Source organism: Piliocolobus tephrosceles, chromosome 16, assembly GCF_002776525.5.
Source record: "Piliocolobus tephrosceles isolate RC106 chromosome 16, ASM277652v3, whole genome shotgun sequence".
Lineage (NCBI taxonomy): Eukaryota > Metazoa > Chordata > Mammalia > Primates > Cercopithecidae > Piliocolobus > Piliocolobus tephrosceles.
In genome coordinates this window covers 17,010,723-17,024,796 of record NC_045449.1, presented here as the reverse complement: position 1 = coordinate 17,024,796, position 14,074 = coordinate 17,010,723, and the positions used below count along the sequence as shown (strand labels likewise).

The 14,074-nt window shown below is 54.3% G+C and overlaps 1 protein-coding gene and 1 non-coding gene across 6 annotated transcripts in view; both read right to left on the bottom strand.

Moving 5' to 3' along the window:
* MPRIP (myosin phosphatase Rho interacting protein) overlaps window positions 1-14,074 on the bottom strand; it is a 117,213-nt gene that overhangs the window by 17,670 nt on the left and 85,469 nt on the right. For 3 of the 5 annotated variants that reach the window (XM_023196113.3, XM_026449020.2, XM_023196111.3), the window contains 4 exons: window positions 13,911-14,027; window positions 2,825-2,972; window positions 1,875-1,992; window positions 602-761 (listed from right to left, as the gene is read on the bottom strand). In XM_023196113.3, the coding sequence (XP_023051881.1) occupies window positions 602-761; window positions 1,875-1,992; window positions 2,825-2,972; window positions 13,911-14,027 (543 nt within the window). Of the gene's footprint in view, window positions 1-601; window positions 762-1,874; window positions 1,993-2,824; window positions 2,973-7,356; window positions 11,164-13,910; window positions 14,028-14,074 lie in introns of all 5 variants that reach the window. The other 2 variants (XM_023196110.2, XM_023196109.3) reach the window with 1 other exon arrangement.
* LOC111529229 lies at window positions 4,777-4,883 on the bottom strand. Its single transcript, XR_002727357.1, has one exon. It is a non-coding gene; the product is annotated as a U6 spliceosomal RNA (small nuclear RNA).

The window sequence follows — 14,074 nt, the reverse complement described above, 5'->3', positions numbered from 1 at the left end:
GAGATGGGGTTTCACCGTATTAGCCAGGATCTCCTGATCTCCTGATCACTTGATCTCCTGATCTCGTGATCTGCCGGCCTTGGCCTCCCAAAGTGCTGGGATTACAGGCGTGAGCCACCACACCTGGCCAGAGCAAGCAAATATTAAGAAAAAAATCTGACAAAAATAAATGTGAGCAGTAAGCCTGACCCTGAACAGTGTCAGCTCAGTCCCTGAGGGACAGGATCCTGGAAGACTGGGATGACCCTGCCAGGCCCTGCCCAGAAACAGTGAGCCAGAGGTTCAGAGGAGCACAGAGAAGACACCAAGACACCCGAGAGTCTCGGAAAGGGTCAAAGCAAGAGTGACGTCATGTGTATGCAGGTGGTGCACATGGCAGTACAGCCTTGCTCTAGCTGTCCGCGGTGACGATTCTGACAACACAGATGGCCACGCTGGATGGCAGGGAGAAGCCTTGGGGAAGGTAACCACTCTGTGGCTCAGGGACCTTCACGCCACTTTGAGGGTGAGGCCTGGCTCTAGCACTGGCTCACCTGACTATGGGTCTACCTGACCTTGAGTGCCCCCGACTAACCTTGGGCTCACCTGGCTGCAGGCTCACCTGGTTGTGGGCATTGAGCTCCTGGTTCTCACGCTGGCACTGCCGCAGGGCCTGCCGCTCGGCCTCCAGCGCCTGGGCCAGGTGGGCATTCTCCAGGCACTTCTGCGAGTACTGCTCCGAGAGGACCTCCAGTTCCCGCTGCACCGACTGCAGCTCCTCCCTGGGGAGAGGGCAGCACTCACTCCTCTGCCTGCTTCAGGAACAGGCCTCTCACAGGCCAGTGTCCCTCCTTGACACCAGACACAGCCAAGCACAGGTCAAGCCTGCACAGCCTGTTGTCTTAATCAGCCTGAGTCATACAGAGCAAGGGATCCCTTACAGAGATGACCTCACCCTCACACCCCTCCCTGGTCCTTTCTCACAGTCTGCCAGTCCTACAGCTAGCACTTCTCTGGGATGCCAGTCAGGACAGAATCCAGTCTGCGGCCACACAGACCTCCCATTTCTAGACTCTCTTCTGACTCAGAATTTGTTTTCAGTAAACCCACTTTTGAAGCCATCTGTGTCTGACAGCCAGGACCAGGCTCTACACAAGACTCAAAAAACCAAGCTTCCTGAGGCTGTTCTGCCCCCCTGGATCCAGGAAGGCCATCTCTCATGCAGGTGAACCAGGGATGAGGGGCTTCCAGGTGAGCCACCCTGCTCTGACCGAGGTCAGCGTGAGCCTCTGCAGGGTGCCACTGACGGCTGCCAGCTCCTGAGGCAGGACCCCTGGCTTCAGCTATACTACAAAGGCTCCTGGTAGAGCCTGAGTGCCGTGACGTTCATGGTGGCCAACCTGTGGGCTCTTGGCTGTGTCAATCCTACCAAGTGAAAAAAAGTCTACAGCAGTTATTCTGGTATTGTTCTATCCTTCTGCCTGTGCAGAGGGAATCAGCACATGTGTGGTTTTAAACCACAGTGCTAGTTCTCACTTCTGCCCGGTACGACTAAGCCCAGCTGCCTGGCTCCTGGTGGGCTAGCGGGGCAGCTGTTGAGGAACACATCTGGGCGGTTGCTGGGATCAGCCCTGGACAAGAGGGGAGTTTAAGATTTCATTTGTTGCATCTCGTTCTTGGCATTTCAAGAAACAGTCTCTCTGAACAGAGGAGGCCCCACTTGGGCCACATCCTGCACTGGACAGGAGGGCATCTGAGTTGCTCTCAGCACCCATGGGCCCCAGGCCCCAACTTTTGGAGGCCTCTGCAAAGACACAGGAAGGGCCCAGCTGTGGCCTGGCCAGCCACCTTCCAGAGGCCCTCCCAAGGGCAGATGGGCAGGCCCAGCCACTTACAGGTACTGGCGCCGCAGGGCCTCAACGTCCGAGTTGACACTGCTGATCTGGGACCGCTGGCTCTTTTCCAGCTCCCGCTCCATCTCCTCCCGGTGGGCATTCTTCATGGCTTCGATGGCTGCAGGCAAGGACATGGCCTCAGCACCAAGGGGTCATGCCCTTCCTGCCGGCAGGGGTGGGGGTGGGGAGCTCCATACAATGGAGTGGCACTTGCCACTGCTGATGCTTGCTTACTCAATCAGCAGTCAGATTTTGCATGACAGGCTGGGCCCTCATGAACCAATTCTCTGAGGTGGGCGCGGGCTGGGAGAATTCTCCATGAACTCCCCCTGGAAGGAATGCACGTTTGGCTTTTTTTTTTTTTGGTGTTAGAAGAAAACCAAACTGATTAAATAAATGTCAATGTTAAATGCCAACATGAGTTTATAAAACAAGCAAGCTTTTGTGCTGGTGTATTTCATTCCTTGGAACTAAATTAACAAACCACTGAGGTGGCGATTACATAAAGAGAAGGCAGCGCAAGGCACAGGGGACGTGCTTGTTTAGGGCCACCTGCTGGTGAGGCTACATATCCTCACGCTGAGGGCAGGGGCACTCTGGCCAGAGGTGGTCCCACATTGACAGGAGTCTGTCAGGAGGAAAGTCACTGGCTGGACTGACACTAGTCAGTCTACTTGTTGGGACGGGAAAGTCACAGGTTGGGACAGCTCCTTGTGTGCAGCTGGCCACGATGGGGCTGTCGGGTTGAAGTGTGTGCTCTCAGCTTACAAGCTCTCAAAAGGGACCTAAAATTGGCCTTTGCCTTAGAGTGAATAGTCAAAGAACCCTTCAACAATGAAGCTTACATCTCAGCCAAAAGGCAATTCAAAAGCAGCCATTCCTCTGAGTTGTGTGTCTGGCTCAAGAAAGCTGGTCACCCACCCTGCCCTCAGAGTTACCCCACCCCCTACCTGAGATGGTGGCCGCTGTCTCCTCAGCCAGGAGGCGGTCTTTCTCCTCCCGAAGTTTCTCTAGCTCCCGCTGGTGCTGCCTCTGCAGATCTTCAATCTTCTTCTGGTGCGTTTCTTCCATTGCTGCAAACCCTCGCTCACACGTGGCCTGCAAAATGCAAAAGGGGCTTCATCGACTTCTTTACCTCTAAGTTGGGGCCCTTTTTAGTAAATGAGCCAGGAATCCCACCCGGTCCAGGCCCAGCTGTGACTGGGCACTCACTGAGCGTGCTTCACCATGGGCCTCCTGAGCAGGATTCCTGGGGCTGTCTGGGGATTCTGTGATGCCATCAGAGCCTTCAAAAAAGGGTGTTTCTAGCCAACTCTACATCTTATTTCTGTGATAGTACTGTGCCCCATTTCTTCCTGGAAGAAGTTGGTATGGTGGGTTGGGAGAGGCTGCTATGAAATGGAAACCAGCCAATCCCGGACCTTCCTGCGTTGCTGCCAGGTGGGTCCCACAGGAAGGAGGGAGGAGAGCACACGTGTGCAGGGGCTGGCTGCATCTGGTATGGAGGGACACAGTGAAAGGCTGGTAAAACAGGGATGAGGGACTTGTCTGCTGGAGGGAACCAAGGCCATTCCAGGTATAGGGAGTGGCCTGGCGGGCACCAGGCTGGGAACCTCTCAACCCACAGTGGGTTGGGGGCACACAGAGTCCACTTCTGGGAGCTGGGGGTTGGGCTCTGCCATTAGCCAGCTGACAACCTCCAGCTGGTCACTTAATGCTCAGGTGTTGACTGAGGGAATAAGATCAGGCTACAGGATCTCATTCCTTCTAGCCTGTGTCTTCTTTCTTACTCTTTTTTTTGAGACGGAGTCTCGCTCTATCGCCCAGGCTGGAGTGCAGTGGCGCGATCTCGGCTCACTGCAAACTCTGCCTCCGAGGTTCACACCATTCTCCTGCTTCAGCCTCCAGAGTAGCTGGGACTACAGGCGTCTGCCACCACGCCTGGCTAATTTTTTGTATTTTTAGTAGACAGGGTTTCACCGTGTTAGCCAGGATGGTCTCGATCTCCTGACCTTGTGATCTGCCCACCTCAGCCTCCCAAAGTGCTGGGATTACAGACGTGAGACACCGCACCCGGCCCTTTCTTACTCTTTTCTTAATGGAGAAGGGCACCAATGACATAGTACCTCTGTTAACTCCAACAAGACAGGAGACCTGCTTTCCAAGCTCTCCTGCACCTCACTAGAGCGACACATGCATGCCCCAGGATGGGAGCAAGTCACACCAGGAAGCCCAGGCCTGGTTATCGGAGCTGCACTCACTAACAAAGCAGGTGAGCGTGCTGCACAGCTGCTGGGAGGGGTGCGTGTGCAGCTATTTTGAGCACAGAGGCACACACTTTCTGTCTAAATCCTTCACGTGGTCTGCTTCAGAGAAGGGACTGGGCCTCTCGCCGAGTTTTAAAAACTGGAAGAACGTGGCCACATTCCATTCGAAATTCAAGTGTGGGGGCTTCCCCTCTCTGGGCTCACAGCCTGCATCACTTGGTTAATCTTCTTGCATGTGGATTCAAGAAAGGATACCAAGAGATCCTATCAGCATGCACGGGCATCTTTCTCTGGGCCCACTTTTAGCGATGGCCATCTCTGAGAGCCTCAGGCAGTATTTCCAAACTCGTGGTCAGTCTGGACTTGACTGTAACCTATGTGCTGCTCTGGGCAAATGGCTCAGCTACTGCCACTACTAACTGGGCATCCCACCCCCTCTCCCAGTGGCTCCACCTGGAAGCAGCTGTCTCTTCCTGCCACCCTCACACCTCAGGATGGCTGCAGGAGCTCGGAGCTCTGGAGCTCCTGGTCTTCAGACCCCAAGTTTGAGCTCTTCTTTCTCCCTCCCACTTGCTTTGGTTCGTATGTGGCTTCTCAGTTAACACATTTAACTAAGAGGTCTTTTTTAATTAAAAAAAAATATGGACTACTTCACGAATGTGTGTGTCATCCTTGTGCAGCGGCCATGCTAATCTTCTGTGTATCATTCCAATTTTAGTAGCGGTGCTGCTAAAGCGAGCACAACTAGTATTAATAGATCTTTTAGGTCTTTTTTTTTTTTTTTTTTTTTTGAGTCTACTTGCTGGGAAAAGCCTTATTTTGATCTGAGTGCTTTGGAATATTAAGCAGGTAAGAGTCAAAAATCTAACAGAAGCACTGGGACATCTTTAAAGACCCAGTTGCTTCTTTGGAGAGAAACTACATGCTAAAAAATAATTGATCTTGCAAACAAATGTTAATTTAAGCCAATCATTCCTGGGACCAAAAGAAGTTCCTCGATGACTACAATTGTGGTGTGGCGGAAGCCGGTGGATGTTAGAGGACGGCTGTTAGGCCAAGATCCTGTCCCCAACGACCCAAGTGGAAATCTGCATAAACTGATGAAATCTCAAGGTGCTGTCTATTTACAAGTTCTGTATGTCTGCAGGGGTGGGTGAGAACCCCACACCTGGGCTAGAAGTCCCAGGCACAGGAAGGGACACTATGCAATGGCAGCTAAGGCAGCAGGGAGTGGACAGTGTCCAAGCCCTTGGGAGGGGCCTCATCCTGACCTGCATCATCTGTTTCTCCCTGCTGGTGACACTGGCCCAGCACAATCTCTGGTCAGTTCTCAACACGAGGCAGTCCTCTCCCTTCTGATTTCTTGCTCACTAGTGGTATAATGGCACCTCCATGAGGCCTTGCCTGCACCTGGTTGGCAAACCTAAAGCAGTCTCGGTGTGGAGGGGGCTCTTACAGATGCAGACAGGAAGCAGGGCGTCGCTGTGCCCAGGCCCTGCCCCTGTGGACCCTGCTGATTGTCTGGGAAGCTGCAAGGAAGGACATTAGCAAGCATGTTTGGGGTCAAAGCAAAGGTTTGTGCAATTAACTTTTCAAGGTGCACCTGGCACCATCTGGGTGCTGCTTTTGGTGAACTGACCATAGTGTCATCACATACACACACTTTCAAAAGATAGCTGTTGAAACCTTCTCACAACTCATAATAGTTTTTAAAAGGTTTTGACTGATTTGGGGAAAGAATGGTGAAAAAGAGCTTCTCTGGCTCACGCCTGTAATCCCTGCACTTTGGGAGACTGAGGCACGTGGATCACCTGAGGTCAGGAGTTCGAGACCAGTCTGATTAACATGGTGAAACCCCGTCTCTAGTAAAAATACAAAAAAAATTAGCCGGGTGTAGCGGTGAGTGCCTGTAATCCCAGCTACTTGGGAGGCTGAGGCAGGAGAATCGCTTGAACCTGGGAGGTGGAGGTTGCTATGAGTTGAGATCACGCCACTGCACTCCAATCTGGGCAACAGAACGAGACTCTGTCTCAAAAAAAAAAAAAAAAAAAGCTTCTCAGCTCTCCAGAGGTGCTCGCTGACAACCACACCCGTATGCCTTGGTGGGGCCGAGTCCGTCACACAGAGGTGACGTGTGAGCTGCTGTTTCCATTCAGAGCTACGGGAGTAAGGGGCTGGGAAAACCAGGTGTCCTGCTGGACAGTGGCCATGGGATTGTGCGGGCAGGAGCAGTGGCAGCCGCATGGGAGTCAGAAGCTCGCTGCACAATGGTGCTGGCTATGTGTGCGCCCGGCTCTGCCACACGAGCGTGGGAGGCGCCACCTGAACATGGCTTTTGAGGGGCCTAGTCATCCCAGTCATTTACTGGGGCAGCTTCCTGAGTGGGAGGAACGTAAGGGCACAGGTATCATGGTAAACTTTTGAGTCTAAGGGATGACGCTTGGCAGCCACACATGGTGGGTGTGGTCTGTAGCTACAAAGAGTGGGGCCAGAGAGTTGGACCTCCACTCAGCCCACCCCCACCCCCAGGGCCTGGCATGTCGCCTTGGTGCTCCAGGACCTCAGGGGCGGGGGTGCGGGGCAGTTCTGGGGAAAAGCTACTTGTAAAGGTCCTGGGGAAGGGGACAGGAATGGCTGGAGGCTGTGCTCAGTGGGAAAGCTCTTCTCACCAGAGCACACATCAAATGCCAGTTCCAGAGAGGGACCCTCTGCCCAACTGTGCTCTCCTAGGGCAATCAGGGGGAGACTGCCCTCCAACCGGACCCTGGCTCTCTGGGGTGTTGCTGTGACTGCAAGGCTGTCCTCAGGCAGCTGCCTCAGATTTGGGCTGGAACTGGGCCAGGTGAAGTTCTGGGGGCGGAGGCGGGGGCAGGAAGGAGGCAAGGCTGGCAAGGGGACTGGGGACTACTCTCAGGAATACAGAGAGGCCACATTAGGTTAAAGGCAGAGAAATGCTGGGAAGACTACATGCTCCTCTCCCACCAGGGACCCTGGCGGCCCTCCTGCTAGTTCTCCTGGTGGAGGATGACGGGGGATGCCGAACAAGAGGCTAAGCCCACGGCCCAGGCCCTGCTGAGACCACACCACGGTCAGCAAGTAGAGGCACAGCAGCACATCCTCTCAATTCTGTTTGCACAGTAGCTGAGCCAGACATCCCCACACCCACCCCATTATCAAGGAGGATCTGCTTTGCAAACTGAATGGGGCGTTAAGACCTTAAGGCTCTCCAAGTCCCTCTGGTACTTCTCGCGCAGTGTGGCCGCGTCGCCCTCCAGGTCCTTGTGTCCCAGCTCCTCCCGCATGACGTCCATCTGGGCCTCCAGCTCCTGGATGCGCTCTCTCAGCCCAGTCATGGAGTCAGCCTCTCCCTGGGTGGCCTGCCAGTCGGGGGCAGGGGCCGGCAGGGCCTTGGGGTGTGGCCCCTGGTGGAGGCAGAGGGTGTCCTGAAGGCACCTCAGGCTCTGCGAGTAGTGCTCCTGCAGGGTCCTCAGCTCCTCCTCGTGGATTGTCTGCAGCTCCCGGACCTTGAGCTGGAACCTGTCCTCCAGGGTCTGTATCTGCTCGCCATGATGCCTCTCCAGGTCCTGCCTATCTCTGACCGAGGCATCCAGCTGGCTCAGGACCCGGCTGCGCTCAGCCTGCAGTGTGCTCTCGGTCCTGGTCAGCTGCTCCACCACGCACCGGATCTCCTCCTCATACCTGCCCCGCAGGGTGAACATGCTCATGCTGTGCTTGCTCTCTGCATCCTCCAGACACTGCTGCTGATGGTCTAGCTGGGCGGCCTTGGCCTTGAGCTCTGCATTCTCCCTTTCAACGATGGCGATCACATCCAGGTACTCGCTCTTCTGCTTGCGGAGAAGCTCCTCGTACTCCTCCCTCAGGGCCTGGGCTGCCTGTGCCTGCTCTGAGCAGGAGGGCTCCCGGGTCTGCCAGGACTCCTTGCAGAGCTGGAGCTCCTTCTCATATTCTAGCCGGATTCTGCAGGCTGCATAGCACACCTGGGCCTGGATAATGGCATCCTGAACCAACAATGAAGAATACTGACCGAGACCTCCAAAACAAGTGTTATACGAGAGACTCTGTGATGCCTGGAGAAGCTTCTGGCAATCTCTCAGCGATTCCACAGGTGGCAGAGATGGTAAGGCAGCAGCTATCTCCTCTAAGAGACTGGCCTTTTCCTTCAGCTGCTGGGCAAGCTCCTCCTGAATAGCAACAAAGGCCCCAGGGCTCTGGTCAGACACATGGAAGGGCTCTTGAGAGCCGTCTGAGTCTCGGCCCAGGACTTCTCCTAAGGGTCTCAGGTCCCAGGACAGCTGCACACCATCTTCATGGCCCGCTGGAAGCCTGAGGGCTTCCAAGACCTGCTGCATCACTCTCTCAAAGTCTGGGGTTTGGTAGGCTCCCAGGATTTCCCCCAGCAGGCACTTGTGCTGCCGCAGGGCTGTCTGGGTGCCCCGCAGGGTCTCCTGGATGCTCTGCAGCCTGCGGTGGAACGACTCCCTCACTGACTGTGTGGCAAAGCTGAGCTCTGCCCTGACCCATGTGGCATTGGCCAGGATGGGGGCCAGGCCCTGTGGGATGCTCTGCTGCCCGTCTCCTGAGGCACCGACTGCCTCTCCTCCCAGCGTACCCAAGTGCTTCCTCAGAGACTCAACCTGGCTCCAGAACTCACCGTCCACCAGCACCTTCCGGGCCCAGGTGTCTACGGGGGCCCCAGCAGATTCCATCAGTGGCTGTCCTGACCAAGAAATCTCGTGGAGCATTCTGGAGACATCTGATGTTGTGTTCTTCAGGGAGTCTGCTATCTGGCTGATCAGCGAGGCTTCCAGAGCAATCTGGTCAGAAAGAAGCCTCACCCGCTCCTGCTCTGTCAGCTCAGGCTGGGGGCACTGCTGCAGGGAGGCAGGCTTCCTGTTCTCCTCGGTGCCACCTGTCTCCAGTTGTGCATGGGCCCCACCATCGGCTGGGACCGGCCAGTGCTGCAGTGCTTGGATGGCGCTGACTAGCGCACTCTCCACACTGGCCAGGGAGGCTGCACGTGCGTCCTGCTCATCCTCCTGGCTGGCCCAAGGCAGAGATCTCAGTTGTTCTCGGCAATTTTCCAGGCACATCAGGGCCTGACTGTTCTTGACCTGGAAGTCCCCAAGCTCTCCAACATGCCCTTCAACCCTCCTGGCCCTCTCTTGCCTCTCCTGCTCCAGCTGGGAGGCCAGCGCACCAACCTGGAGTAGGCTGGCACGGAGCTGCTCACGCAGCTGGGCCTCGGTGCCTGCCCACTGATGGTGCAGTGCAAGCAGTGCCTCACGGCTCTGACCCTGCTGGCTCTCCAGCCTCACAGTCACGTCTTTGAGCTTTTCCTCTGTGACGTAAAGCTTGGTCTCCAGGGAGTGGATGATAGAGAGGTACGTGTCAGAGTCGCCAGGTGCAGGCAGTACACTGGGTGCAGGCTCTGAGGACATGCTTTCTTCCGAGGGTGACCGGTCCTGGCTGGTGTCGGAAGACGTGCTGCTGGTCCAGGTCTTCTCGGACCCTTCGGGGTGAATGTATCTTTGGCATTGGATTGTGGAGAACCGGATTCTTTGCCTTTTAACACCAGGTGCCCCCTGGTCGAGTTTGGCTGTGCCTTGCTGATGGCCCTCCCTGTCAAGAACTTCCACTGACTTTGGGGGCACTATGCTCTCTTCCCTACTGGGGCTGCCATCACCGTACTCCTCCCCCGGAGGAGCCCCCAGGTCCTCGTCCTCATCCTCGAGCCTTGTGTGTGGGAGGCCCAGAGGGGCCCTAGTGACTTGGACTGGTTGGCCTGGGAGCAAGGTGCCATCCCTTTCTGTCTCTTCAGGGGTACTCCGTGGTTCTTCCATGTCCTTTGGAGATTCACTTGCAAATTTCCTTAAAATCTCTTCTTTTGCTTGGAGCTTAATTTCTGTTTCCTCTAAGCTGCTCCCCAAGGCAACCATTTTAACCAAAGCCTCATTGAGGTCCTGCTCCTTCTTCTCCAGAACCTTCTCATGTGCTTCCTTAATGCGCTCCAGCTCTTCCTCCTTCTCTCTCAGCAGAGTGTGCATGCTCTGCAGCTGGCTGGAGACCCTCTGGTAGGAGTGCTCCAGGCTCTGGTTGTCGGCCTCTCTTCTCCTCAGCTTTTCCCGGAGCTCAGCCACATCCCCATCGGATGTGGCCACGCGCTCTGTCAGCTCCTGGAACCGCTGCCTGAGGAGGTCCCGCTCGTCGCAGAGGCTCTGCACGTGCTCTGCGAGCCTGCGCACACTGGCCTCTCGTGCCTCCAGCTGCTCCTCCAGCTGGTGCACCTGCTCACTGCCCTCGAAGGTGGCACTCAGCTTCTCCTTCTGCAGGGTCTCCACCTGCTGTGCCTGGCCCTGCAGCTGGTCCTCATAGGCGCTGGCCTTGTCTTCCACCTCCTTCAGGTTCTGCAGCAATGCCTGCTTCTCCTTCTCACAGCTCTCCAGCAGCAGCTCGTAGTTTCTCTGCAGCTTCTCCTCCATCAGCCGCTGGGCCTGCTCACTGGCGCCCAGTTGCTGGCTGAGGTCAGCAATGCGCTCCTGCAGCCTCTGGACCTCCTTTTGCCGGTCCCGCTGCAGCGCCTGCTGTGTCTCCAGGCCCCGTAGCTCCTGCGTCTTCTCCAGCAGCAGGGCCTCAGCACTCTTAAGCTTCTGTTCGCTAGCCCTCAGCTGGCTGCTCAGCGCTGCCTCGCTGTGTTGCCGCTCTTCCAGCTGCTCGCGGACCCGGCCCTGCTCCCGCTTCAGGTCGCCCTTGAGCTTGGCCAGCGCCTGCTCCTTGATGGCTAGCTCGGCGGCCGCATTGCTGAGCCGTGCCTGGAGGCTCCGGATCTCAGCCTCGTGGTGCCGGATCGTGTCCTTGGCCTCCCCATAGCTACGCTTCAGGGTCTGAATCTGGTGTGTAATCAGCTCCTGGCGCTGGCACTGGGCTTCAAGCTCACTTTGAAGGTCTTGGTTGACTCTATGGAGCCTCTGCCAGGCACCCGATGGGGAGGCGGCCACTTCAGTCTTAAAAAAACCGATTAAATACTGGTTAGTAACACTCGGGCCTCCCAGTTCTGAGTGTCACACCTCTGGCCAGGAACAACCACAGAAAGCTCCTTGATGGCTTTGGCTTTTATCCTTTGCACAACTTTATCTTTTTTCCCATTAAAAAAATCCAACAAATTTTCTTTTCTTTTTTTTTTTTAGTAAGTAGCTGCTTCCAGGTAAACAGAAAACATGGACAATAACATCAGAAAACAGCTTTAACCAAATAGCTTCTAGGAGAAATAAACCAAACAAAACTGAATAATGGGACACATTGAGAAGCAAAACAAAGACTAAAGGACAAGAGAGCGCCAGGAAGAGGGACAGGCAGGAGGAGCAGAGCACCTGCAGCTGTTTGTTTCACAAAACAAAAAGTATGCAGTCTTGACAACAAATCCTAAACAAGCGCAGGACGTAAGGTGTAGGTAAATGATGCCACTTCCTTCTAAGACAGGAGGAGAAGGAAGGAAGGTAACGCTCGAGAGATGTCAGCAAGGTGACATCCAAACATTTTCCTGTGGAAAGTGTAGTCAGTCCTCTAGAGTAACAGGAAAAACTAATCTCTACCTGTAAGAAGACAAAACGAGGGGGGAACGGAAACCATGGAGTAAAATACAATAACCAACAAAACAAACAAACCTTTGCGGAGTTCAAAATGAGAAAAAGTGAAGCATGCAAAAACAAAACACAACGTAAATGAAACAAAACTCCCCACACTGAAAGGCATGCAGAGACAGAACTCATTAATGCAGGGAAAAACAACACAAACAAGAGTGAGTCGAGCCCAGCCTAAGAATCTGGCCTGCCTGTGGCTCCCTCTCGGTCTGCTGGCCGGGGAAGCCACAGATGTGACACTCAGTTATGTTAAGTTCAAGTTACACTTCACGCTCAATGTCCAAACCATGCAAGCTCCTCCCAGCAGTTAGTGTAGCACCCACCCCAGCAGCTGGCTCCTGACCCTTAACCCCACAGACCCCCTGCGCATTCTGAGTTGTGATTAAAAGCATTTCCAAAGTACAAAGGGTGGTGAAAAGTCACAGGTTATTAGACTTAGGGAAAATGTATTAAAGACTAGCTTTGCCCAGTGCTGACCAACAGGGGCTTCAGTGTAGGCTCATGCAATTATCCAAGTTAGACAAAGAGGCAGGTTCCTAGGTTAGCAATGTGCAACGTCCACTGCTAGTACAAGTTGAGTATCCCTTATCCAAAATACTTGGGACAAGAACTATTTCGGATTTTAAAATATTTGCATTCTACTTACTGGTTGAGCATCCCCAGTCCAAAAATCCAAAACCTGAAATGCTCCAGTGAACGCTTCCTTTGAGCATAATGTCAGCGTTCAGTTTTGTATTTTGGAGCATTTCACATTTTCGAATTTGGCATGCTGAACTTGTATCTTTACCACCTGATTTGAAGTCAATTCTTACAGGTTGAGGCCCAATCAAGAATTAAAAAGATGCTCCTCAAACCTGGAGGGTAAGCGCAAATGACCTTGGCAGGGAGGCCCACCGTCACCAGGTCTGAACTGGGCATGGCAATGACTATGGCAGAAGAGGCTGGAGAGGAGTGTCTAGGGAACGTGGGGCAGAGAGGAACAGAAGGCCCAAGGAGCACGCAGGAGAAGAAACAGCAGAGAGTCTGCAAAGGGGCGGACTATGGTCAGAGGCCAGCTGAGTGCCCGTTTCATCTGCTGCCTGGGACGACTCAGACCAAGGTCAGCGCACTATGGTCTGGAAATGTAGACACTCAATACATGACAGAGACTCAGGGTCTAAGAGCTGGAAGGACCCTCAGGGATCCCTGGGTCAAAGTCTACACAGGCAGCAGGCTGCCGCTGTAGAGGAGGGGGACACATGCACTTGCTTTGGGGGTCAGTAGCAGGGCCAAGTCTTGAACCCAGGACCCTGATTCTAATATTATAGCCTCAGCCATTGCTGAGAACTTAGGCTCCCTATTCTGGTACCCCATTTCACTTCTGCAGTATTTATGTATCAATCTTCCTATCACAATCTCCCCTATCGCTCAGTGGGGACAGGGGTGTATGTTTTATGCCCGATGCTTGGCACAGGGCCTGGCACGCTGCAAGAAAGTCAGCAGACACAGGCCTGCCCTTGGACCAGGTTAGCTCCAGCCTTGTGACACCCCTTTACCAGGGCTCTGTGGTACAGGATCTCAGAGGAGGTATCCCAGGGTTGCACTAGTAGTGGTAAGAGCCCCAGGTCTGCCTGCAGATGTGGTACAGACACAGACGGGAATGGGGTCCAGTGCTAGCTTTGTCACTGACTTGCTGTTGGTTATAAGCAGGCACTGGACTTGTTGTGTGATTCAATGTCTTCAATCTGTACAATAGGCCCAATATTACTATAGTGAAAACTATGAGAAATCACATGCAAATATATGGTATTTATAATAAATGTACACTGGCTACTTTCAGAGTCAAAGGGAAAGGGCACCACAATGATTTTATTACCAAAAAAAAGTCCTTAGATATAGAGGTTTCAGGGAGATTCCCCAAAATGTCATACCAGGAGGGAAAAACACCACCCCCCCCGTGCCCCCAGCACATTGAGAGTCCAGTCCTGTGGCAGAAGAGCCCAGGGGCGTGAGCTCCCAGGAGGTGGCCCCTGCTGAGCCAAGTTTTGCACACTCCTAGCCTGCCTGAGCATGAACCCTTCACACTGAAGCTCCTGAGTGCACCATGGGCCACAGCAGCCCCTCCACCCTACCTGCAGCACGTAGCCCTCACGGGCGCTCTGCTCCCGGCCCAGGGCCACCCTCAGCTGGTCCTGCAGGAGCCGGTTCTGCTCCAGAAGGTCTGAGGCCTCCTTCTGGCTCTGCTCCAGCTGTTAGCAAAAAAACACACACTTTTATGCAAAATGACAATGATAAA